The sequence below is a fragment of the Papio anubis genome, chromosome 13 (genome assembly GCF_008728515.1).
Source record: "Papio anubis isolate 15944 chromosome 13, Panubis1.0, whole genome shotgun sequence".
Taxonomy (NCBI): Eukaryota; Metazoa; Chordata; class Mammalia; order Primates; family Cercopithecidae; genus Papio; species Papio anubis.
In genome coordinates, this window is record NC_044988.1 from 78,628,834 (window position 1) to 78,655,910 (window position 27,077).

At 45.3% G+C, this 27,077-nt stretch overlaps 1 protein-coding gene across 10 annotated transcripts in view; it reads right to left on the minus strand.

Annotated features, from left to right (window-relative positions):
* Window positions 1-694: 694 nt before the first annotated feature.
* The window catches only part of PTPN3 (protein tyrosine phosphatase non-receptor type 3), a 123,257-nt gene continuing 96,874 nt past the window's right edge, over window positions 695-27,077 (minus strand). For 5 of the 10 annotated variants that reach the window (XM_021927816.2, XM_021927814.2, XM_021927818.2 and 2 more), the window contains 7 exons: window positions 16,415-16,505; window positions 16,082-16,143; window positions 14,330-14,476; window positions 8,464-8,592; window positions 7,370-7,515; window positions 6,719-6,854; window positions 4,155-4,601 (listed from right to left, as the gene is read on the minus strand). In XM_021927816.2, coding sequence (XP_021783508.1) covers window positions 4,524-4,601; window positions 6,719-6,854; window positions 7,370-7,515; window positions 8,464-8,592; window positions 14,330-14,476; window positions 16,082-16,143; window positions 16,415-16,505 — 789 coding nt within the window. In that variant the 3' untranslated portion in view covers window positions 4,155-4,523. Of the gene's footprint in view, window positions 4,602-6,718; window positions 6,855-7,369; window positions 7,516-8,463; window positions 8,593-14,329; window positions 14,477-16,081; window positions 16,144-16,414; window positions 16,506-27,077 lie in introns of all 10 variants that reach the window. The other 5 variants (XM_021927817.2, XM_021927815.2, XM_021927820.2 and 2 more) reach the window with 2 other exon arrangements.

Here is a 27,077-nt window from a genome sequence, read left to right on the forward strand (position 1 = left end):
GCTAGCTGGAATGTGAGGATGGCCAAGCAACAAGTGGGGAGGAACGTGGGACCCTGGTGACCATGGAGCCACCCTGGCAGCCCTGCAGGACAAAAGGTGAACTCGTAGTATGTGAAAGCTACTCGTCAGGATGGTGGAACCTAATTCGGATCTAGAATTTGCCACACCAGGTGATATAATTTGGCTACGTCCCCACCCAAATGTCACCTTGGATTGTAATAATCCCCACATGTCAAGAGTGGAGGCAGGTGGAGATAACTGAATCATGGGGGAGGTCTCCCCCATACTGTTCTCATGGCAGTGAATAAGTCTCATGAGATCGGATGGCTTTAGAGTTCCCCTGCACAAGCTCTCTTGCCTGCCAACATGTAAGATGTGACTTTGCTTCTCATTCGCCTTCCACCATGATTGTGAGGCCTCCCCAGCCCCGTGGAATTGTGAGTCCATTGAACCTCTTTCTTTCATAAATTACCCTGTCTCAGGTATGTCTTTATTAGCAGCATGAGAATGGACTAATACCCCAGGACAAGGCCAACACGGGAGTTCATGCTCCTGACCAGAGGGAAGGTGGAGATGAGCAGAGAGCATTCGCCTCCAAAAGAGTTGATTTAAAATGAAAGGAAAAAGCAAACACAAATAAGAAAAGATTTGCAGAAATCAATTAGAATAAAAATGTCAACAGACAATAACAGTGTTGCATAGCTTGAACGTTTTTATATTGATCAAATTGTTTTTCAGTAGAATCACTGACAGAACAGGTCAGAATGAAAAACATTCCAAATACACAGAAAAGATTGCTGCTTAGTTAAGATCCTTTTCCAAATAACTTCACACAAATCCTTTGGTTGCTCCAAACAGAATGAGAGCTATGAGAATCGTGGCCCAGCCCGGCCATCAGACTCTCAAGCATTTGGTCCCCGGTCGGAGGTCACCGAATCTTTGCCATCTTTACCGAGACTGCTCTCAGCTGAGGACAACAAGCAAGAACGAGGGGGTGGCCATCCTTGTCTTTGCATTTAACAGTGCCAAAGTCTGAGGGACAACCTCTTGGTGACAAGTCACAGAAATGTGACATGTCTCTGTAGCAGCCATAAAGCTTTGGTTTAGTATTAATTTTGATTCTCTGGAATATCAGGCTCCCAGAATGGCAAGTCTTGACCTCACTAGCCCAGCCCAACCTTCCCTTTTTACATCTAAGAAAACTCAGGGTTGAGGGCAACATAACTTGACTAAGTCCAGATCTAGACCCAAGCCCTGCCTCTCATAGTCTTCCCCCATGTCTGCTGCCTCTCTATTGCCTCTGAAGGATAAAGAGGTCTTTTTCGCTTGCCCTCAAATGCTCATTTCTGAGGGACAAAGGGGAAAAAAAAAAAAAAGTCAAGTAGCAACACAGCAGCGAGTGTCCAAACTAATCTAAAAGCGTATTTAAATATGAATTACTGTGGTCGAAAACGAAAGACTAGTACAAGCGTGTGATCCAACCACTGCCCCCTAACCAAACTGAGTTGCAATTTTTCTTCTGGAAAGTCAGAACACCAAGTGTGGGTTCTAGAGGGTGACACCAGCAGGGATCTCTCATCTTGATTAAATTGGCACATCAACGTGGAGTTTAATTAGATCTTTCAGAAAGTGCCAGAACGTAGGATGTAAATGTCTTCTCCATTCATATCCAGCCAAATTTCCCAGGCAAAATATTTATCCTGATTCTGATGAAGTTCTTCACTTAGGACTAAAAAAAGGCTTAAGTATAATTGCTTAAGTGCATAAGGTAGTGAAACAGGAATCTTGAGCTATGGATTTTAATTGGTAATAGCTACAGGATTTACTTATGTTGTTTGCTCTTTTAGGTAATTCTCTTGTCTTGTTCTTCCCAGTATTTCCTGGATTTTGTTCCTGGCAACCTCTGCTGGGTCTGAACTGCTGGCCTGCCCAGTGGCAGAAAAGACTGCTTGCAACCTTTGGTAGGCTTTTTAGAAATTTATGTGACCATCATGGCCACATTTCTGAAACCATAATAAACAATTTGGTTTTGAAAAAAACAGTAAAACACCCATCTCCAAAGACATTTAGACTACTTTGCAAGTATTTTGCACACAGGGTGACGATGCATTTTTACCAAACAGTAATGATTTGCTAAATATCCTAATGGCATTTAAATTTATGCCAGTGTTCCCTCCACCCTCCCCTTTCTTGGAGCTTTGCTGAGAGAATTTTTGGGAGTCCAGATTATTTTGTGCTCTTCTTTTCTCTCTTCTAGAAGAGCATTTTCCATTTTCCTCTCATAAACACCCAGTTAGGCTGGGCGCAGTGGCTCACGCCTATAATCCCAACAGTTTTGGAGGCTGAGGTGGGAAGATCACTTGAGGCCAAGGAGTTTGAGACCAGTCCAGGCAACACATCAAGTTCCTGTCTCTACAAAAAAAACAAAAAGAACCAGGTGAGGTGGCAAGTGCCTATAGCCCCGGCTACTCAGGAGGCTGAGGTGCAAGGATTGCTTGAGCCCAGGAATTTGATGCTGCAGTGAACAATGATCATGCCACTGTACTCCAGCTTGGGTGACAGTGAGACCCTGTCTCTAAGAAGAGAAACAAAAACCCAGTGGATTCTCCTTTTGACTGATGTGTTTTTAGGCTAATCACTGATAAGTAAGTTTTTCTAAGTAACTCACCCACAGCAGTGTCTGTTGCTGTTCCAGGTGATAAAAAGTCACATGAATAGCATGATCTTATTCAATCCTCACGTTCAAACTAAAGTCCTAAGTATTGTTTTTATTTTACAGATAATGAAAGAGAGGTAGAGCTTCTAAGTGACCAGGCCTGCAAGTAGTGCTGAGTGGGTGCAGGAACTGAGTCCCCTGCCCCGTAGCTGCAAACTTTCTGGTGGTTTCTTGTTTCCAGTATGGGGTTATGGTACTGTGTGACATCTCCCTTCCACCTCTGCCACTTAGCAGTAAAATATCCATGTGGAAAAGACAGAAAGCATGCAAGTAAATATGCTAGCTCTGGAGATAAAGAACCCCTATATAGGTCTTTATCTGTCTTGCCACCAGCAAACTATTCAACTGGCACCCAATTTGCTGAATATCAAAATGGCTTCATTTATGTGCATTATAATATGAAAACATCTTTTCTATAAATACCATTAAGAACCTGGCTTAACTTCCTCTTCTGAGTACATAAAAACCGCTGTTTAAAAATACCACATTAAATGTTTATGCAATTTATTTTCCTTAAATAATAATTTGCTACAATCCTGTCACAAATTTTAAGAAATTTAACACAGTACTCACAAAGGCAGAATTCTTTAGGACAATCAAAATGATGGTGTTCTTAGAATAAATTAACATCAGATTGTGTTTATATTCAGATAGTCTGATCCTCTCCTTTGAAATGCAATGGAGACCATTGTGACTGGGGGTGAATGCACACATTTGTTCTTCTATACAGAGACTCATTCTTTATATATACTCAACGGTAATTTGAATCGTTAGGAATCCTGAGAAACACTCACCCCTGGGCACACACACGTACACACCCGCGTGGCCAACCCTCCAGAAGCTGTGTTTCCCATGGTTCAATTACTAGAAGCTCTTTTCTCAGAAGGCCAAACATTCGGAATATTTAGATGACACTGTCCCATCTCCCCTTGGGAAAATCATAAGGTTTCAAGTGGAGGAGCTTGAAGTAGCAGCAATACATGTAGGAGATTCAGTAGTCGGTGATTCCAGTCGTGGGTGCTGAGTGTGCAGTAGGAGGCAAGCAGAGGCAAGAGACACATCTGCTTCTACAACTAAGCCACAAGATGACCAGAACACACTGAGAGTCCCAGTTCTCAGAGCCTCAGCTGAAAATTCACCTGAATGCACATTACTAATCCAGGTCAGACACCAAGAGGGAACCTGAAGAGGGACACGATTCTCAGAAACATGAATATTGGAAGTCGCTGGGAGATGGGACAAAAGGAGGGAGGGCAGAGAGGTGTTGCTCAGCCTTCAGCCTGACCCCCAGCACCCTGCCATCTAGTACATTCGTCAGGGTTTCCTTAGCATCGGGGCAGGTGAATCTGAACTGTTCCAGCTCCACCTAGAAGCACAGAAAGCTCAGCCCTTACAGTATGACACATAGAAACAAACAAAACATCCAAACAACCCGAGATAACCACACCATCTTGTTGCTGGGAGGTCAACAGCTCTGTGGGTGTCCCGTCTCAATTGCTCCAGGATGCTGACAGGGGTGTGTGTGGTGACGTTAGGGAAGAAGGCATTAGGACAGGCCTCAAACTGAGATCCCTTTTGTATCTTTCCATAGAAATACAGGCCTACATGATGCCATAATTGCATGCTTATCTACACCAGTTCCTATGTACACGATATCTTTTCTATAGAAGTTTAAAGTGCCTGGGTTCAGAGGTGCCCATTCCCTTCCCACAGCTACTGGTTCCTCTTGCTGCTTCCAGAGAGGTCTGTCCTCCTCTCTCAAGGAGGATGCCCTTGGGAAAGAGGAATGAACGTTTTCACAGTTGTCTTAACTAGGATCCAGCATTTGGACTAAACCTTCTTCATACACACGAAGAATCGCTTCACACACAAACTTGTACTGACTCTGGAAAAGAAAAAAAAGCTGTCAAGTCCTGTAGTTCCAGGAAATGCTGCCTCTCACCCTGTACCGGTGGGTCTTTTGCAGCATTTGTAAACATTCCCTGAGCACCAACTCTGGGCCACAGGCCAGGTACACCTGTGAAGCCCTAGTTCCATTATGACGTGGGGAGGGGGCACTCCCAGAGGGAGATGGACAAAGTGTCATGGAAACATGACAGAGGGAGGAATTGGCAGTCTGGGGGAGTCGGGAAGCAGCAAAGGCCCCCGCAGGGCGGCCATTCTTGTAAGTGGAAGTGTGGAAGCCCCAGTAAGAGCCCATTTTGAGAAATGGGGTCAATGAGCCTGCTCTTGGACTCAACACCTGGGCATGTGGAGGAGGAGGGGTTGCCCAGGTGGGCTGGGACCTAGTTGTGGGCACCTTGTGCCGGGGTAAGGAGTCTGGATTGTTTTATAAAGCAGAGCCACTGAAAGAGGCTCTGCAGGATACAGTTATTTATATTAGCAAATACCTAAGAAACATATTGTAGCAAAGTATACAGGGGGGAAAAAGCATTTAGTCTGAGCTTCTCCAGCTAGGAAAATCAATCAATCATTATCTATCTATCATCTATCTATCTATCTATCTATCTATCTATCTATCTATCTATCTAGGAAAATCAATCAATCATTATCTATCTATCATTATCTATCTATCTATCTATCTATCTATCTATCTATCTATCTATCTATCTATCTATCTATCTATCTAGTTTTTGAGACCGAGTCTTGTTCTGTCACTCAGGCTGGAGTGCAGTGGCGTAATCTTGGCTCACTGCAACCTCCACCTCCCAGGTTAAAGCAATTCTCCTGCCTCATCCTCCCAAGTGGCTGGGACTATGGGCACATGCCACCATGCCTGGCTAATTTTTGTATTTTCAGTAGAGATGGGGTTTCGCTACGTTAGCCAGGTTGGTCTTGAACTCCTGATCTCAAGTGATCCACCTCCCTCAGCCTGCCAAAGTGCTGGGATTACAGGCATGAGTCACCGTGCCCGGCTTCCAGCTGGGAAAATCTTCCAGGATGATGAACTTTTTTCTTTTTAACCAGTCACGAGGTCTTCTATAGCAAAAAACAAGGCAGAGAATGGCCCTAATAACATAAGCTGATTTTTTTTCTCTTAAGATTTTCTGGGTACAAACTAATATAACACTACCAAAGCTTAAAATCTATCAGGGAAATCTTATAAACTTTGTCCACAGCCTGTGAAGAGACACAGCTGGTTGGAACATATAGCTCCTGCTCCTTTCTTTGCTAACTCCTCACGTATCCTGGGGGTTTTGCCAGAGAGGCCACTTCTCTAGGAAGCCTTCTTAGACCTTCCAATCCTGCTTTAGGTAACTCTTCCACCATGTTCTCAGACAGCCCTCAACTTCCCTCATTGCTGCTGACACTTAGCATAGACTAATCCAGTTCTCCTACTAGATACAAGCTTCAGTCTCTGCACCATTCTTTGTCAAATGAATGAATGAATGAATGAATGGATGAATGTGGGATGGTCCCCATTTTGCACAGGGAAACTGAAGCTTGGAGAAAGGTTCAGGACTTATGCAAAGGTTGTTCCATTTGTGGTGCGGCCTTAATCATGCTCTTTCCACACCGCTTCACTGCCCCGCTTGCAATTCCAGGGGAAATCCCCAAGAGTTCCTCTTGAGGACAAAAGGATGTTGCACATGACCCTACTTTGAGCTCTGTCCTGCCCGTGGAGGACACTGCAGGTACTCAAGCACCACACGAGTGGGCCAGAGCTCAAAGTAGGGTCATATGCAACATCCACTGAGCCAAAAGGGGTACCCAGGTCTAGGTGGGGGGGGGGGGTGATGGACAAATAATTGTTCAATGATACAGAATGCAACCAGGGCTGTTCCCTGACAGACGGGCTGGCAGGAAATAAACCAGAGAGGCAGCAGAGCTCAGAGGTGAGATGGGTGTGGGCTGTAGCCGCTGATAAGATCTGTGACCTTGGGCAAGTGATTCAGTCCCCCTGAGCTGCAGTCTGTTGACTCACAAAGCCCTTCTCTCAGGCCTGCCTGGTGTAAGTGCTCAGAAAGCACCAGCCACTGTTATTACTGGATTTCTACTCACTGATGTCTGCACCATCATGGCGCGCTGGTCTCGCATTTTTCGGACAATATCCAGTGGGTAAACGGGCAGGTTCCTCTCAGTTAGGCACATGGCTGTTTCCATAGTGACCAACACACCGGTTCGACCTATTCCAGCACTGGAGAGGGGACAGAAGAGAGACTTGGGATTTGACTGGTAGCCTTTTCTTCGCATGGCCCAGCGAGCAGTTCCCCACTGACTCCAAAGGGACTTTCCTCCCCTAGCCTTTGAGAAGACAAAACACACACTGAGGGTGTGCTCTCAAACAGGCTGAGACAGCCTATCCTCACACATCCGAGGCTGGGGCCTAGCAGGCAGTGGAAAGAGGGCCACTGTGAAGTGCCAAACCCACTCTCTTTCTCACACACACCTATGACGAAGGTCAGCTGACAGAAGGACAGGAGAAAGGTGTGTGAGGGGACTTTCTTCTTCAGTTCTGTGCTACATTCACAAAGTTAGGATTTCATAAAATTCCAAATCACTTTTGAAATGGTGAAGAACCACAGTCAACAGAGGTTTGTAAGGGCACACTACTTTGTGGGATGTAGGGTGGGTCTGGCGCCTGCCAATTCTCTTCAGGCCTTTTCCAACGGGGAAAGGATTCCAAACCTAACAAAACAGCAAGCGCCATACCTGCAGTGAACTAGGACGGGCTCGCTGTCCACTCTCAGAGACCTCACATAGTTTACAAATTCCAGAAAGTCGGAGGAGTCATCGGGCACACCGTGGTCAGGCCACGCGACGTACTGGAGATGTGTCACTGTGTGTTCTTCTCCGGTCTGTGGGAGACGCAGTGGCCTTGGTGAGCCCATCCTGGTGGTCAGCATGAGGACCCAGCCCCAACCCAGACACAAGGGTGGCCCTGTCTCCTGATGCTTTCTCCCTCTGTGCACAGCCCCGCTGTGGCCACTAGCAATTCCTTCCCTCCTTCCCCAAAGATCCCCATCTCCTCTCAGGCTCCGCTGTGGGCCTGTCCTGCAGGGCTGCCTTCCTTGATCACTTCTGCCCAGATCTCCTCCATTTGCTCCTATGGTACTTGCCATTAGGGGCCACACATGCTCACTGTTTTTTTTTTTTTTTTTTCCAACTGTGGCAAAATACACTAACATGAGGCTTACCACTGTAACCACATGTAAATGTACAGTTCAGCGGCACTGAGAATACTTGCAATGCTGTACAGCCATCACCATTACCTATTTCCAGAACTTTAAAATATCCCACAAACATAAACCCCGCACTCATTATGCCATATGGCATAATGTCCATAGATCTCCCTTTTCCTCCTTCCCCAAGCCCTTGGCAACCGCCGTTCTACTTTCTGTCTCTATGGACTACTCTAGGCACTTCACAGAAGTCGAATCCTACAGTATGTGTCTTTCTATGTCTGGCTTATTTCACTTAGCATAATACACTCAAAGTTGCCCTATGTTGTAGCAGGGGTCAGAATCTCCTTCCGTTTAAAGGCTGAATCATATTCCATTGTATGGACAGACCATGTGCGGTTTATCCATTCCTCCGTCGATGGATGCTGGGCTGTTTGCACCTCCTGCCTGTTGTGACTAGGGCCACTATGAACTCTGGGCCCCAGCTGTTTGATGGGCAGTCTTGCACGCTTACTGACACCAGGTGGAAACAGAGGACACACCTAGAAGCGTGACCACCTGAGATGACAGCGGCCGCTGATTCAGCACCTGCCCCTCCACTGTGCCCCTCAGGCTGCGGCTCACCTGGGTGTTTGTGACCAGCATTTCTCGGGACACATAGGCAATGGTGCAGTCCTCTGACTGACACTGGATGTGAAAGCTGCCGTAGTCCATGACATCAGGGGGATCCGGCCAGTACTGGTGACATTTGGTCTGTAAGGAACCACCGAGAGTATATGTGAGCTCCCTCTGTGGGGTGTCCACGCAAGCAGTTAACCCTGGACAGGCGGACAGGTTAGGCATCCTCTCATGCACACCCGAGAGAGCTGATGGGAGAAAACAAACTCAGCCAAGTCCATCAGCTGTTTCTCAGGGCGGGGTGGGGGCAGCCTGCCAGGGACCAGGCCATAGGTCTCCACTCAGCCCCAGGCTGCAGCCTGGAGGAGGAGGACGAGAGACGCAGCGTCTTCAGCACCAGTGGCCTCAGATGCAGGACCTTGGCCTGTGAGCAACCTCTCTACCCTCCCCGACCGCAGCCCCTCATGCCCCTCCCCGCCTCCAACGGCCCCTCATCCTGCACCCTTCCTCCACCATCCTCCCCACCCTTTTGAGGGGGAGGCCTCCAGGCACGGCAGTTAAGGGCACACATCTGGTGTCACACACAACTCCGCTGGGATCCTTTCCTCCTCCATTTGTCAGCCAGATGATGTCGAAACAGTTGCTTAACCTCTCTGATTTTCCTGTTTTCCACCAGAAAGATGGAGATGGCTCCTGCCTCAATGCTGGTGAGGCGGCTGGCATGGGTGTGCAGAGCTTAGCCACTGTGGGGGGCAGGCCAGGGGTGGCCATTACTTCTGCTGCTGTCATGGGTTATATACCAGCTTGAGTAAGAGTGATGAGGTTCCACAAAAACCCAGATTAAGGGACTCCCAAATCGAGATGAATACCTTTCTCACTGGAGAAGTGTCTCCGAAGCCCCTGAAGGCTTTCTTAGGTGATGCCCTAAAGAGGTGATATCCCACACAGCAGACAAGGAACCCAGGGCTACTCGGGATTGAGTGACTTGCCCAAGGCCATGGGGCTGCAGTGATGCAGGCCAGCACTCTTCCTATGGCACCCCAGTGTCTTTCAATATGGCTGTGCTATCCCCACAGATGGGCTGATCCCACCACCCTCCCCAATTTCTATCCCCGCTTCTAAAACCTGCAGCTTGTCCTATAAGCCATCTTAGCACCTGCCTCTGGCTTCTAAGCAAACTTCAGGGCTAGGCTGTCCATCCCATCATAGATCCTTTTGTCAGTTAGATCCTAACTTATTAAACAAGCATTTTCCCCCAAGCCTGTATGTGGTTATAGCAACTTAAGTAAGAATTACATTTGTTCATGGTGGAAAAGTGGTATAACCAAAAGACATGTGTAATTTGTTGGGAAACAGCCTCTCTATTCTTACTTTCAAATGTCACAGTGAATACTTGAAATTAAAGTATGCCATCAGAAAGCTAGAGTTAAGAATTTACTTGGAAACCTTAAACATGGGTAATTTCGGCTAGTAGCCATTTTGTGACTTTGCTTAGACATGAGGGGTTAAGGGCTGTGGGGACCAAGGCAGAGTTGACAGACACAAGTTCTCTCTCGCATCCTCATCTGCACAGGAAGGATAAATCCCTGCCCTGTAGGCTCCCAATGGTCCTGCCCACAAGATAACTGCAGGGAAGATATTCTCTGACGAGATCAACCTATGCAAGGCAGAATTACGAATATCTGTACTGCCAGAGAGGTTTCCCTTATTCCACAGTGAATCTGACCAGTACTAGACTCTCTCTTTACCTCTGACCAAATACAGATTGCAGCTCAATTTGGATCTGAAAAAATTGGGGGTGCAGTGGAAAGAACAAGTCTATGGAAATCCTGAGTTTCAACCTTGGTTAATAAATTCTACTAAACATATTTGGTTAGTGATCTCGGGCAAATTACTTAACTTCTTTGGGCCTCAGTCTCCACATTAATGCTGCTGCAATGAGGGGTGATGATGCTGAAGCCTCATATCTTCAGAACTGTAGATGCTAAGCACTGAATGGTGCCTTTCATGAACATGGCTTTACCTTGGCTTCAAAACAACCCTATGAGGTAGGTACTATGATTGTCTCTGTTTTGCAGATGAGTAAACTGAGGCTCAGAGAATGAATCAATGTGTGCCAGATCACACAGAGAGAACTGGGGCAGAGCTGGAATGACACAACAGGCCTGTGAGCCCTTAGCCAGGCTGATAATACTCTGGAATGACAAGAAAATGCACCTTCCTAGGGCTGTGGTTAAATTAAACAGTAACATATGCAAAGCTGAGCGTATGTAGGGAGGGAAGAAGCACTTCTTGAGAAGCGTCCATGGACAACGAAGGTCACTGAAGCTGGGTGGCTGGCAACATGCTGCTGGCGACGAGACCCTGGGCAGATGCTGCCAGAAGAACTCAGAATGCTCCGTCCTCAGGGATTCGCAGGCCTGAGTGGGGCCTGTTTCTCATTTTCCAGGCCCCAAGTGTGGTTTCCAGAAGAGGCTTCCAGAAGGGAAAGCTGACCAGGGAGATGGCTTCTGAAAGGATGTGCCTTTCTAGACCAGAGGGAGCAAGCCGCAAGCTGGGTGGAAGACAAGCCATATGCCTGCTGTAAGTCCTGCTCTACTAAACGCATGGTATGGGTGAGCACAAGCCACAAGCTGGGTGTAAGACAAGCCATACGCCTGCTGTGAGTCCTGCTCTACTAAACGCATGATATGGGTGAGCACAAATGGGACATCCTGAAAATTTCAGCTCTCAGAGAAAGGGACAAACCTGCTCACTTGGAGTGACCAACTCCTAATCCAGAAGAACTGCTGGGTGGTGATGAGGATGAGATAGGAACTTAGGGATAAAGGGCTCGGGTCATCTGGTCATCCAAGGGTATGTAACAGGAGAGGAAGGAAATATGCATCCTGGATTTCAGAAGAACAGGTTTCTAAAGATGGATAACATGCCAAAGGAGGAGACCGAGCACTATCTCAGGAAGATGGACCAGATAGGGTTTAAAGGGAGTCATGGGTCAAATTTAGAAGGCCTCATGGTGAAAAGTTTGCTTTCTTGCTCACTTAGTCAATAAACATCGCTGGGGATGCAGAGATGAATTAGACACGATGTGGCACCATCCTCAAGGTGCTCTCGAATCGATGTGGGGGGAATGTGGTGAAAAGGAAAGAAAGAGGGAAGTCAGAGACACAGGTGGCTCACAGAGGAGGAGGCAATGTCCCGGAGAGAGGGGATGGAGATCTCAGTATTGAAGCACGAGGCTCTTCATCAGGTTGGCAAGGCAAGGATAGATCATTCAGGCAGAAGGAATGGGACACGTATGGTCAAGAGGTAAAGAGGCACGTGGTGTACCCAGGGAACAACAGACAGTACAATACACCTGCACAGAAGGTACAAGTCAGTCTCAAGGTGAGACTTTACTTAGTGCACCTGAGGAGCCACCAGAGGGTTTGAGCAGGGAAATGGAAGGACCAGGCAACCCTCTGGAAAGGTATCGCTGAAAGCCGTGCCAATGGATGGACCAGACAGGGGCTGGGGGAGCCTCTAGGCCAGGAAGCCACTAAGGAGGCTGCTGCTGCTGCTCCTGGAAGAAAAATGCAAAAGCTCTGAGAGAAGGTGGGGGTTTGGGGGACAGAGGGGAGACTGGCGGTGGCAGACCACGGTGAGTGGATGTGGGAAGTGAAGAGAAGGGAGGGGTAAGACCGATTCCAGGTTCCTGGCTCGGGTGACTGGGCAGATGGGTGCCTCTGGCCAGGATGGTGAGCTCAGGGCATGGACCACCTGGGTGCAGGTGCATGGCTGACAGCTTCAGCTTCAGGCACCTTGTATGTGAGGACACTTAGGTAGATGTGTCCTATCAACGAATGAGCAGATGGGTCTGGGTTCAGGAGGTGGAAGGAATCAGTGCCTAGATCCATTTGCTGAACCAACCATGGGGCCTGATGAAACCTGACTCAGAGATCAGTCCTCTGTTGAAGAGCCTCGTTGCCCAAGTGCACATTTTATCAAACAGTGTGTTTAACAGATAACAAGAGCAAGGAGGTTTATAGAGCTTTGTGCTGCCTCAAACCTCTTCCTATCACCTCACATGATCCTCATGGCAACCCAGGGTTCCCTAATGTTGCCCAGAGCAGCAAACCTATCTGCCTCTGGCCCTGTGAGACAAGGGGGCCAGGATCCGGACTCACTATGCCATGTGGAGCACCCACTACGGGAGGGGCAGCCAGCCCAGGGTAGCTCATTCTTAATTCTCAAAACAATCCCAGGAGACAGGCATTACCACCACCTTTCTAGTGACGAGGAAACTGAGGCTTAGAGCCCTGTGTAAGGTTAAACAGTGGAAAGTGGTGGTGCCGAACTCAAACACCTCCCCTGACCTCAATGCCCCTGCCTCTGACAGCCAGTGGGCCAGGAAGAGTACCTGTATTATTCACATATAGTTGTAAAAAATGATATTTCTCTCCAAAAGAAACATCTCTGATGGAAAGTGAGGGAGAATAACTTATTCAATTGCAATGTTTCTAAGAAGAAACCCATGAGCCTTAAGGGAGAGCACAAAGAAAAACATTTTGGGTAGGAATTTTAAAAGGGAGAAATCAAGTATCTTGTGAGGGAGTGTCCCATTGACTGCTGGGGATATGAGGCTTCAAAGGAGGCTCTCTCTGCACTTGCAGACCTGAGAGCAGTACAGCGAGGTTGGTGAGTGGGGGTGGACTCCAGCCAGCTGCACACCTGCTGGGAGTCCCACTCTATTAAATGCATGGTATGGGAGAAAACAAATGGGAGATGCTGAAAGTTTCATCTCTCAGAGAAAGGTGCAAAGCTGCTGCCTGGAGTGATGGACTCCTAATCTGGAAGAACTGGTGGGTGGAGATGCAGGCGGGTTAGGGTCTTCAGGATAAAGGGCTGAGGTCATCCTGTCATCCAAGAGTTTGCAACAGAAGAGAGAGGAAACATGCACCCTGGATTTCAGAAGAACAGGTTTCTACCAATGGATAAACAGGGGAGGTTAAGTTCCAGGGCCAGAGATAGCGAAGGGAATGCTAGACCTCAGAGGAGATGGGAATCTCTAATGCAGGAAACTGACAAAGCAGCTGGAATGGTTTCAGTGCGAAAGAAAGGGCTGGGAAACAAACCCTCCAGGTCACAAGCGAGACCTCAGATGAGCTCAGGTGTACAGTGGACATCAACAAAAGAGAAGGGCTGCCGGCAGCACAGAGCTGGCAGGCAGCAGCCATAGGAGTGGCTGGAGGAAGCTGAGGCCTCCTGGATCACAGAAAGGGCCTTTTCTCCCAAGCTGGAAGAAGCAGAACAAGGGAAAGAAGGGGGCTGCTATCCAGTGCAACCAACCTTTAGTGTTGTCATCAGCCCTAAGACAACAGACCATTCCTGGGGGCACTCCCTTTTCTCTGAGGAGAAGAATGACTTCCTGCTGAAAAGGTAGAGTCAACTTTACAGGGAAAAGAGAAGTGCAGACAGACAAGACAGGGACAGTGCCAAGCTGCCCGAACGGATTCTATGGAAAATGGCATAGTGATGCAATTTCCCCTTTTTACAAAGGCCACTGTTAACCTGGCACACACATTGCTCTTTCAGGACCAGCACTTGTCCTGAATGGGCAAGGCCCGTCACGGCAGGGGATCTGGGGCACATGAAGTAAAGCTAGGAGAAGTGCCTTCTGGCCTGTTGTAATGGATCCAAGCTGGGACTGGGGAAGAGGAGGGCTGAGCTTCCCGTCACTAGGGGTGTCTATTGGTTGCTCTGTAGAGGAGACTTAGGGTCACATACGGGCTGGACCAGGAGACAGTGAAGACCCTTCCCAGGGCTGAGATTCATGTTCCACAGAGCAGGATGTGACACTGCACACAGCTGAATTGGAAATCAAGCTACTTACCCGCCCTCGCTCTGTGAGAGTCGTCAACATGACGATGAGTGACAACTTCTGATCCCAGACGACCTGCCAAAACTGTGCACAGGTATGCGGCAGGGGACCCTGAGCGGCGATGTACTTGTTCACAAGGTTAGCAGCAGGAATTTCCATCTGGCAAGAAATTGGTAAAGTATTAGAATCTGTTGCTGCCTCAGGGTGCACAGGGAACTGGATTTTAAACTCTTCTACTTGCTAACTGACATCGCACCAGAAAAATATCTCTTTATCAATTCATAGCAAATAAGGAAAATCAAACAAGTTATTTCTCATGCTTCTTGAAAAATATCTGACAAACACCAGCATCAGATCTTTAAGATAAAAGTGTGTGGTATTCAGTAGGCAAAAATCAGAAATCTATCTGTGACATGGCAGAAGAGTTTAAATGACTTTCATTGCTCTATCCTAAATATAATCCATATTGGCTATCTGCATTTTCCGTCGTATGTACCAATCCTACCCCTAAGTCTTTCCCTATGCAGGGTTTTCTATCAAAATCTATTTACATTTATTTAAAGCATACACCTTACAGGTTTACACCACCAATTCTTGTTGCACTTGGCTTTCTGCATGGCTTCAAATGCTTGGAAGTTGGTCAATCTTGACATTAAATGTTGAAATGTTTTGAAATGAATGTTTCAGGTGGAAATATTCCTGCTCCATTTTCCTTTCTGCCCTCTGGACTGAGTCCTTCTGACGAAAGAACACTCAGGACCTGCTGAGCTCTGAGCTGGCACTGGGCTTCACTCACTCTCAGGTGAGCAAGGTAAAGGCAGGCTTCTAATTCGCAGTTTGGCTGGTGCTTGGGTAAATGGCTTCCTCAGTCCTGGGATTACACGAAAAGACTAGGCTTTGTGGTGTTGCTGCTCCTAACGTTTCTGATGCTCTGCTTTTAAGGATGAATCCCATAGATGCTTTGGAACAGGTGGAATTACTGATGAGGCCAATTTTTATTAGGGCATTTCTTGACACTTTGCTATAACTTGAGAACTTAATCTGAGAAATCGTCTGTCTATTTAGGAGTTGGCAGACCACGTATCGCCTGAAGGCCAAATCTGTCTGCCACCTTGCAAGCTAAGAGCGGCTTTTAATCCTTTTAAGTGGTTACATTTCAAATGCAAAGATCACATATTACTATCTGGCTGGCTACAGAAAGTCTGACCCCAAGTTCAGATAGAAGAAATGGAAGTCTAGAGAGGCCAAGTAAGTTGCCCAAGATGCATTTTTAGAGAGAAAATAAGTGCTTTTCCCAAAACACGTGAAACGTTCCACTTTTTCTTTTTGGCTTATATGTACACAGGAGGTTTTCTTTTTTTTTCTTTTTTTTTTAAGGCAGGATTACACTTATTACATGGAGAGAAACAGACAGTCACAAACACATCATAGACAGTCACAAACATACCACTAGCAAAAACAAACACCTGAATGGAAGCAGCTCAGTACAGGGGCATGTGGACGATTGAATTGGAAACACAGAACAAGTCTGGTCCCATCTTCTGTTAGCTTTGTGACTTTTCGAATGATTTTAACTCTCCGAACCTTAGTTTTCTCCTCTGTAAAATGAGACTATTCTGACTTCCCTCCCGTGGCCGTTGTGGTGCTGAAATGCAGTGGTGAACGGGAAAGCACTGTGTCAACTGCAAAGCCCCACACAGGCCCTCATCATCGTTGTGACAGTGGTGAGTGTGCTCTTTAGCATCATCCAGATTCCTAACTTACGTTCACGTAACTTGCATTAATATAATCTTCATTTCCCTTCAATAATACCCGGGTGGTGTCATCTGCGGGGAAGAGAAAAATTGACCGATTATTCCAGGCATTATTTTTATCATACCAAGTAAACCAGAGTTCAGTTCCCAGCCCCATCTGCAGCTCTGCCTCATTAGCATAAACACTATTCCCCAACTGTTCAGAGTCTGAAATGGCTGCAATAAAGACGGTGGTGTTTACAGACACACTGAAAATCGTTCCAGAATACCAGACAATCTGTTTTAAAAAGGGAAACATTATCTCAGTGTAGGGGGGAAGGAGGCATTCATGCCGGATACTCACAAGGCAGTACATCTTTATATCGGTTTTTGTCCAAATTTTGAGGCAGCTTTGCAAACGTGATGGCCAAACCTGGCTTTTTTCTGTAGAGTTGCTATGTGAGAAATAGAGAAAAAAGAAAACATTGCAAAAATCAGATGAAGAAAGTGTGAAAACATACTTTATCATTCACAGTACCAAAATCTTAACATTTTAAAGTGATTATGTGTTATATACTAAAAGAAAATCTTCCCAATAAGAAATTCTACAGTTTCATGAGAAACTGACTAAACTCTTTAATAATTTTTGTTTTTAATTTGAAAAAAATGCCATAGGAAGGGTCTGGGTCTCAGGTAATGGAGAATGGTAAGTGAAACAAGAGCTAAAAGCAACTAGATGGGGGGAAAAAGAATTCTGACTCAAAATTAAATGGAAATCATCTAAGTTAGTCTAGAATCATTTCCCTCCAGTTCAGTGTAGTGAACCACACCCTTCCTTTAAGAACGAGAGCATTTCATTCATCATTTCAGAAGTCTATTTCCACAGGAAAAACATTTATCCCAATATATAGTAAACTTCATTTACAGAGGTACTTCTCTACACATGTAATCACAACCAAAAATCTCAAACAACACAATCTTTGCATATCTAAACTCATGTATTAGACATGTTCGTATGGTACCTGATGTGATTTTCACAACAGCCCTGTAAGAAGTATTAACTATATTCTTATTTTGCAAGTTCAATGCTTTGTTCGAGATCACGAACTGGAAGAACTCAGATCTGACTCCAAGGCTTATCTTTTCTTTTCTATATGACTGTTTTTCCTTTTAATCCCTTTTCACCAGTGGTTTTTATTAACTCTATGGGAATTTAAAAACACAGTTTTTTCAGTGTTGGAAGTGATTTTTATTTTTTATTTTTTTGTGGAAAATTTGGGAAATTCACACTAATATAAAGAAAAAAATTATCAGCAATTTCACAACTCTGAGATGAGCTTTTCATATATTTTCTCCGGCTTATTTTCTCTGTGCCTACATGCACACAAATGAACAGAAGCATATATATGTAAACACATAATACATTTATATACTATGTTTTAAAAGCAAAAAATGAGACTGAACACCACATTGGCACTTTTGTTTTCTCTTCCTGAGGCAGGGTCTCTCTCTGTTGCCCAGGCTGGAGTGCAGTGATGTGATCTCGGCTCACTGTAACATCCACCTCCCAGGTTCAAGCGATTCTCATGCCTCAGCCTTCCAAGTAGCTGGGACTACAGGTGTGCATCACTAGGCCTGGCTAATTTTTGTATTTTTAGTAGAGACAGGGTTTCCTCATGTTGGCCAGGCTGGTCTCAAACTCCTGACCTCAAGTGATCCGCCCACCTGGGCCTCCCAAAGTGCTGGGATTAGAGACATGAGTCACCGCACCTGGCTATATTGGCACTTCTTATGCTATGTTCTAGCCAACCTAAGTGTTCTAAAAGAAGATAGTAAGTATTCCTCAGAAAAAGTTTCAAAGTCAAGACATTTAGAAAATATTTTATTTTTTATGAATCTCTAACAAGACAAATTCTGCAATGCATAATGCATACATTTGTTAAATTCTGATCAGCTAAACATATCTCAAGCTAATTTGGCCATGGAAAATCTCAGCCTCTAATGGAGTATTCTGGGAAATAACTATCCTAATTTTCAAGCTGCTTTCTCCTACTTATTATATAGTATCTATTTCCCCATGTCATTAAATATTTTTTACACATATGATTTTTAATGGCTCAATAATTTAGTTTTATCTATCTATCTATCTATCTATCTATCTATCTTTTTATTTTTTTGAGAGGAGTCTCGCTGTCACCCAGGCTGTAGTGCAGTGGCGTGCTCTTGGCTCACTGCAAGCTCCACCTCCCAGGTTCACGCCATTCTCCTGCCTCAGCCTCCCGAGAAGCTGGGACTACAGGTGCCCGCCACCATGCCCGGCTAATTTTTTGTATTTTTAGTAGAGACAGGGTTTCACTGTGTTAGCCAGGATGGTCTTGCTCTCCTGACCTCGTAATCTGCCTGCCTCGGCCTCCCAAAGTGCTGGGATTATAGGCGTGAGCCACCGTCCCTGGCCATTCACTATAATTTATTTTAACTTTTATCCCACTTTTTCACTAGGCTGTTTTGAAATTTTTTTTACTCAAACTTCTAAGAAGAGAATTACTATACCAAATAATATTTTTAAGGGTTGTTTTGGCTTTTGTTGTTTTGAGATGGAGCTTCACTCTTCTACCCAGGCTGCAGTGAAGTGGCGGGATCTTGGCTCACTGCAACTACCACCCTCTTGGGGTTCAAGTGATTCTCCTGCCTCAGCCTCCCGAGTAGCTGGGATTATAGGCGTCCACCACCACACTCGGTTAATTTTTGTATTTTTAGTAGAGACAGGGTTTCGTCATGTTGGCCATGCTGGTCTCGAACTCCTGACCTCAGGCGATCCACCCAACTCGGCCTCTGAAAGTGCTAGGATTTTTGAGTTTTGATACATATAACCAAGTTGCCCTACAGGGATGTATGACAAATTCACCAAATTGTGGCCAACATCCTTAATAAAGAAGTGTTTGCAGTCTGAATAGGGAGGGTAAAAAGGATTTCTCCCTCTATATTTTTGCAAATTGTATTGTTTTGTAAACTGGCTTCTGTTAGTGTTTTTTCTCTTACTAAATAAACAAATTAAACAGAATTCCCCAGAAGATAATTAACACGGAGAGTCTGGGTCATAATAACGGTGCCATATCTTACACATTTGCCAAATGTCTAGAATTTCCAAACACTCCAAGAGCTCAGTTACTCACCACCTTTACAGTTTTAGTTCATAACCATCAGGCAGCTGAACAACTTCTTAAACAACTGCAGTCTCTAATAAACTCTGTGAGTTCATTTTAGGAATAAACTAATGATTTATTAGAGGTTTTGGGTTGACTGGCAGAAGGCGGGCAGCTAAGTTAAATTTACCTACACGGCATTTTAGTTCTAATTGATTAAGTGAATATAATCAACAATTAAGTGAATATACAATTAAGTGAACATAGTAAAGCTAACCTGGTGGGAAAAAGATTTTTTTTTTTCAAACAACAAAAGTGTAAATAAAATCAACTTGAAGTGGTCTAGCAGAAAAGCACAGCTACAGAAAAAGGCTTTAATTACTATAAGGACTTTAAATGTATCTCAGCAGTAATGATCTGCTGATAAATTTGTAAAGTACTAAGATAAATCATACTAAGATAAATCATATATTAAAAAGTGTTAGGGCAGTGTTTACACTTCTTTTCTTTTTTTTTTTTTTTTGAGACATGTTGCCCAGGCTAGGCTGCGGTGGTGCGATCTCAGCTCACTGCAACCTCTCCCTCCAAGGCTCAAGTGGTTTTCATGCCTCAGTCTCCCGGGTAGTTGGGACTACAGGCACATGCTAATTTTTGTATTTTTAGTAGAGACATGGTCTCACCATGTTGGGCAGGCTAGTCTCAAACTCCTGACCTCAAGTGATCCGCCTGCCTCGGCCTCCCTAAGCAATGGGATTACAGGCGTGAGCCACCACGCCCGACCAGGCAGTGCTTAAAAATTTTTAAATGTGTACGCTCTGGGCTTTATCCAACAGAAATACATAAAGATACATGTCACAGAAGTTTATCTGCAGCAAAATATTTATTCTCAGAAAACCACACGCAGCCTGGATATTCCCCAAAGGTAAAGAAATGTTGACTTAAATGATAGTAGATTCTTACCAGAAAATTCTGTGCAAGTAAAAAGAATATGACAGACCAAAAGTACAGATTTAGAAGGATATCTACTCATATACTTTTAAGTGAAAAATACAAGGTATTGAATAATTTATACAATGAATGATGGTCATATAATAGCAACACACACAGTGTATATTAATATGTAAAGACACAATCTTGTGTGTGTATGCATGTGTATACGATATATCTGCATGAGCACTGTAACAAGTATGGAAGGATACAAACAAAATTGTCGTTTGTAAATTACAACAAAGAGGAAGAAACTGAAGGGGATAGGCGTCAGGAGACTATTTTACTTTGGTTATTTCTGAATTATCGCAGTAAGAATTGTTATTTTTAAATGCAAATGACGAAAGTGAGAAAAAGAAATACAACAGAAGAAATCTATTTAAAAAATTAAAAAGCACAAAACTTTTAGAGAATTTTGGACAAATCAAAGTTAAGGTTGTTTTGGCCTTTGGAAAGTTTGACAACACACTCATATTTATGTTTGCAAAGGCCGACACTGAATAGGACTGAAGCAACTTAGTAGAAACAGGATTTAAACACTCGGTTTCTTAAGTGTTAAGAGTTGGTTTTCGGCTGGGCACAGTGGCTCATGCCTGTAATCCCAGTACTTTGGGAGGCTGAGGTGGGCGGATAGTTTAAGCTCAGGAGTTCGAGACTAGCCTGTGTAACATGGTGAAACTCCATCTCTACTAAAAATATAAAAATTATCCAGGTGTGGTGGCGCATACCTGTAGTCACAGCTACTTGGGAGGCTCAGGTGGGAGGACTGCTTGAGCCCGGGAGGTGGAGGTTGCAGTGAGCCAAGATTCTGCCACTGCACTCCATCCTGGGCAACAGAGGAAGACCCTGTCTGTGTGTGTCTGTCTCTGTCTCTCTCTACGTATATACATATATATACACACATATATATATACGCGCACACACACATATATATTTATATATTTTTAATTTTTATTTTTTTCAAGTTCCTACTTTTTAATTTTTTAATTTTTATTTTTTGAGACAGAATCTCACTCTGTTACCCAGGCTAGAGTGCAGTCAGTGGTGTGATCTCGGCTCACTACAACCTCCACCTCCTGGGTTCAAGCAATTCTCCTGCCTCAGCCTCCCGAGTAGCTGGGATCTGTACACAGGTGTGCGCCACCATGCCCAGGTAATTTTAGTATTTTTAGTAGAGACGGGTTTTTGCCATGTTGCCCAGGCTGGTCTTGAACTCCTGTGCTCAAGCAAGCCACCGGTCTCGGCCTCCCAAAGTGCTGGGATGACAGCTGTGAGCCACTGTGCCCGGCCTCAAGTTCCTAAAATTTATCGACTCTTCTCCAGGCCCTGTGGGCTGCTTGGCAGCCTGGTTATGAAACACTGCTCTGAGAAGGCGGAGGGACAGAGTGGAAAGTGATAGTAAACACATATGTCTTTCTGGAAGGGTCAGGGATGAAACGGAATGAGTTAAGGCTTTGTGATACTGGCCAGAGTATGAGATGTGGCTTTTAAGAAAACCTTCATTCTTCTTTCATTTTCTAATTCATTGGAAAAACAACAATTTGCTTTGGTTATTCCTGGGCTGAAGGAGTGTGAGGCAGATAACAGCTCCTGGCTGTAGATCCCTTAGATTCTGTCCTAGAATGGGAGCCACCAGGAGGCTGAGAGGCAGGGTCACAGGGATAAAGAATGACAAAACCACAGAACTTTATGAAAAATTATTAATTTTTATGTCCTAAAATGCTTTGTTCTAATTCTATCAGAGTCTAGTTGTAAGAAGCTCTGAAACTAAAGGTAAATTATAAAAGATTGGCTAAGAGGCGTTGCTAAGGAACAACTGTATTGAAATTACAGTATCAATATCACTAGCTCTGGCCTCCAAAGACAAAAAATTTGAATGGTGGGAGCAGATGCTCTCCAGTGTGGTAGGGGTGCGATGGATGGTTTTTTTTTTGGCTTAAATATTTCTTCTTGTGAAACAAGTCACTCACCGGGCAACATTAGAGAAGGCATCAAGTGACTCTAATCCCACCTCAATCCATGCAGTCAACACATCCCTCAGATGAGAGCTTCACACACCCAAGGCTCTAACCAGAGGGTGCCAGCAAGGCCCTGCACAGTGGAAGCAAGCACTCCGTCAACTCTATGAACAGAAAAAGGGGAATTCCTGAAGGCTGAGAACCCAAGAAGGAGGAAGAAAAATGGAAAAGGACAGGAAAAAAAAGGGCGCCGGGAATCAAGGAAACCATGGGTAAGGAGACAGCAAAGGGCAGAAGCAGATTGCCTTTCATGCCCTCCACAAAAACCCAGAGCCGACTCCTAGGAACTAAGTTTCAAAACGGCTGTTTGCTGTATCGGCCACTATGGCATTATCTTTATGGAGGCAGGAATCTCATTTGTTCACTGCCATAAACCCCAGGCCAGCATTGTGCCTGGCACATAGTAGGTGCTCAATCAAAATTTGTAGTGTGAAGGAATAATGGGATCTGCTGCTTTCAAAAATGAGTGCCAACCATGTGAATAAAGCATGCCAAGAAAATTTCAAAGCAATTTCAGCTTTCTTAGACACAGTGCCCTATAACTAAGCTGAGGGTAACTCATTTTTTACAAAAGGCCCACCCCAAGAGGTTGTTTTCCTAGTACCACTTGGTAGACAAATTAACAGTTCACTCCTCACGGGTAGCTCATCCACACTGGGACATCCCTTTTCCTTTGTATCTCACCCAGCCAGAGGGCAAGAGAAACCATCCAGCGGGGTCTTGGGGCCTCTACCTACCTTCCCAGAAAGGTTTGCTGAATTGAAATCGTTGCTAGTAATTTTGGGACCTTCCATAGTCCCCCTTTCCATGCACAGTCCCAGCTGCAGATTCTACTGCTGGCAAACCTAGCAAGTATTCTTGCAGGGCCCCTTTCAGATAGATACACAACAATAAGTTATGGCAGCACTTCCTTTAGGTGGATTGCTGGCACTTGAAATGGAAAAGCTGCCCACACGGTCATTCCAAAGCCCCCAGTTTGCTCTGTGTATCCCAGACACATCATACTGATGATGTTTTCTTTCCTTAAAAAACAAAAAACAAAAAACAAAAACTATTTGGAAAACTGTTTTTAAAAATGCAATCTTTTGGATCGGGCATGGTGGCTCACGCCTGTAATCCCAGCACTTTGGGGGGCCAAGATGGGCAGATCCCTTAAGACCAGGGATCTAGACTAACTTGGCCAACATGGTGAAACCCCATCTCTACTTAAAATACAAAAATTAGCTGGGCATGGTGGCGCAGGCCTGAATTCCTAGCTACTCAGGAAGCTGAGGCACGAGAATCACTTGAATGTGGGAGGCAGAGGCTGCAGTGAGCCAAGATCACACACCACTGCCCTCCTGCCTAGGCCACAGAATGAGACTTGGTCTAAAGGGTTCCAATCTTGAAGATATAATTGCTCTCATTAATTTCTACAGGCGTCAATTTAAACCTCTCATAAAGTTTTCAGCTACCTCTGCCCTTCCAAATGCACCTTTTATAATTATTACAGGAGCCAGTGAGTCACTTGTTTTGACATTAATGGCTATCTTCTATAATGGGCAATGTAGGAGTGAGGAAAGTAGAAACAGGGGTCAGAAGAAAAAAGATGGTTTCTGGTTTTGGTGAAGATGGTAGATGCTGAAGTGGAGGGGCCGGGTATCTGAGTTTGAACATGACCTTTGGTGGTCTCTTGTAGCCACTGCTGTAATCCATCAACTGGGGGATGCAGGCATTCTCTTGTGGTGTTCCTCATTTTCGAGGTCTTAACTAACCGTGGGCAAGGAGGCAGGGAAGCTGTGAGTCACCTGGTCACCAGATAAAAATGGACAATGGGATCCTTTGTTGCTGGGAAGCTGGTTCTCAAATAAAGGTGAGGTTAGCATCATCACTTAGCTTTTATCCAGGAAAGTCTATACCAAATGCAGATCCTGTCCTTTGCTTAAATGAGCACTTCAACTCAGGGAACATGTAGATTAAGCTGCAAGTTTTTCTTGGGAACAAACAAAAACAAGAGCTTCCTGGAAGTGGTAATTCTGGGGTCAGTGGTAACCTCAATTCTGCTCCTTTACATAAGAGAAAGAGGAACACCCTACCTTGGCTACACAAAGAGTATTTATGCAGTTTGGGGCCAATCAAAAATTCCACCAAACTGCTCCCATTGATGTAGCTCATACAGTGTGGCTACCAAAGGGAATGGCTAAAGTTGGAGGACGGGGTGAGGGCTGGGTACACTCAGCGATGGCGAGTTGCTACCAATAAGTTCAATTTTTATTTTTTGAGACAGGGTCTTGCTCTGTTGCAGCCCAGGCTGGAGTGCGGTGGGATGACCATGGCTCACTGTAGCCTCAACCTCCCAGGCTCCAGCAATCCTCCCGCCTCGGCCTCCCAACGTGTTGGTATTACAGGCATGAGCAACTATGCCTAGCCTAGATATTTAACATATATTCTAATCGTGGCTCTGACTAGTTGTGTGCCACTGGGTAAGTCCCTCAGCCTCTCTGATTCTCATTTTCTCCATCTATAAAAGGGTGATCCTAACCATGCTGGCCATATCGACTTCACAGAACTGTTGTGAGAGTCAACAGAGACAACATATGTGCACCACACTTGGTAGGCTCCGAAGTGCTATAGAAATGCTAATTATTAAGTGTGATTTTATGACAGCTGGGACCAAATGCTTTCTGGAACACACTTGTGATTGTTTACTGAAAGCCACAGGAGGGACTGGGGAATTCCCTTCATGGAAAAAAAAAAAAAAGAAAATGCTCCAAAGTAAGCGCTGATAGAAACCAGCTCTCGCAGAAGGGATTTAAGGCTACCCCAGGGCAGGTCTTTGGTGTCGTGGAGTGCGTGGTGTGGACACCTGCGGTGGGCCCTGTTGGGGAACAGCCCCTTCCTCTTCCTACTCCTGCCCAGTGTATGCCCCCATCGGCCAGGATGCCCACCTGCCAACCACACTGGAGGAGGTAGAGAATCAGAACACCAGGACTAGACGACCTAGACCTCCAAACCCAGCGCAACACAGTTAATTTTTTTTTTTTTTTGAGCTCTGTTACCCCGGCTGGAGTGCATTGGTGCCAACATATCTCACTGCACCCTCAACTTCCCAGGCTCAAGTGATCCTCTCACCTCAGCCTCCCGAGTAGCTGGGACCACAGGTGTGTTCCACCATGGCTGGCTAATTTTTTTATATTTAGTCTCAAACTCCTGGCCTCAAGTGATCCCCCTGTTTTGGCCTCCCAAAGTGCTGGGATTAGAGGCATGAGCCCCCATGTCTGGCCAGTGACCACCTTTTATGCAGACTTCGGGCATGTTCTACAGACTCTTGGAGCCTCCCTTTATTTATAAATAATAATAGTTGTTACTTTGTATGGCACTTTGACCACATACCAGATAACACATTAAGTATTTATCTCATCTAATTATTAAACGAACTCACAAGGTACCCAATTTATAGATGGAGAAACAGAGGCCACAGAGGATAGGGGACATGCCTAAGGCCACATAGGAAGTGAGGGTAGAGTCAGGATTTAAAATCTGTCTGGCTCCGTGTAGGGAGACAGTCTCTCGGAGATATATACATACATGTATGTGTGTATATATATATATTTTTTGAGACAGAGTCTTGCTCTGTCGCCCAGGCTGGAGCGCAGTGACGCAATCTCAGCTCACTGTAAGCTCTGCCTCCCGGGATCACGCCATTCTCCTGCCTCAACCTCCTGAGTAGCTGGGACTACAGGCGCCTGCCACCATGCCTGGCTAATTTTTTTTTGTATTTTTAGCAGAGACGGGGTTTCACCGTGTTAGCCAGGATGGTCTTGATCTCCTGACTTCGTGATCTGCCCGCCTCGGCCACTTAGAGTGCTGGGATTACAGGCGTGAGCCACAGCGCTTGGCCAGCAGCCTCTCAGATATTTTCTAGCTCAGATGTTCTATTATTCTAAAAAACAACTCACATATCAATAGCATTTAGTAGTTTTCAAAGGTTAGAGTGGCTAAGAACCAGCTCTTGAGTTGGCCTGCCTGGGTTCCAATCAGCCTTTGACATTTACTGTGAGACCTTCAAGAGGTCACTTAATCTGTCCAAGACTGTGCTCCCTCATCCCTACAACTGGGATAATGACAGCATCTATACAGGGCTCTTGTGAGAATTACCTAAGGTGATACCCTTTAAAGTCTGTGGCACATGGTAAGTGCTCATGAAAGCTTTCCTTTCCTATTAGTTTCCCATTTTATCTGGTTTCCTTTTCTATGCCTCTCCTCTGGCTGCTCTGTAAGAAACCTTTCTCGCACCTGTAACAGTGGTTTTCACATGACGGTCTGTCTAGTCTAGGGTGCCCTGGGGGCCAGTGAGGGAAGATTGAAGAGGCTGGGCTGAGGACCCCACTGGCTCCATCGCAGGTCACAGAGCAGACCTGCTTTCATCTGTTCTGTATTTTGGAATTCTGCAAATGATTTGATTAAAAAGAAGGGTTTCCTACTTGAATTTCCTACTTGAGGAAGTGTATAGACAAAAATTAAGGAAACGTGTACACACTAAAACGCAACCCTAAAATGCATACGTTCTCCGTTTCTTACGCTGTCATCCAACTCTACCCTCCAAAGACAAGGCCTCGGATGCACACCGGGGGGCCAGTGGTTCCGGTTGGGTCTCTCCTCTGGAACAGCGTGTGCATCAAAACAGGTGCTGATCTTGTCAAAAGTACCAGTATCTGGGTCCCATCCTGGTGCGGCCGATCCACTAGCTTTGGGCGGGGCCTTGATTTAATAAACTCCCCAGATGATCTCCGTACAAGTGGTCGGGGGGTCACCCTTTCAGAAACACAGGTTGGTGACAGAGTGGGTATTTATCTCTAATGCCTTTGAAAACTTTTCAAAAAGTTGAACACTTTTCAAG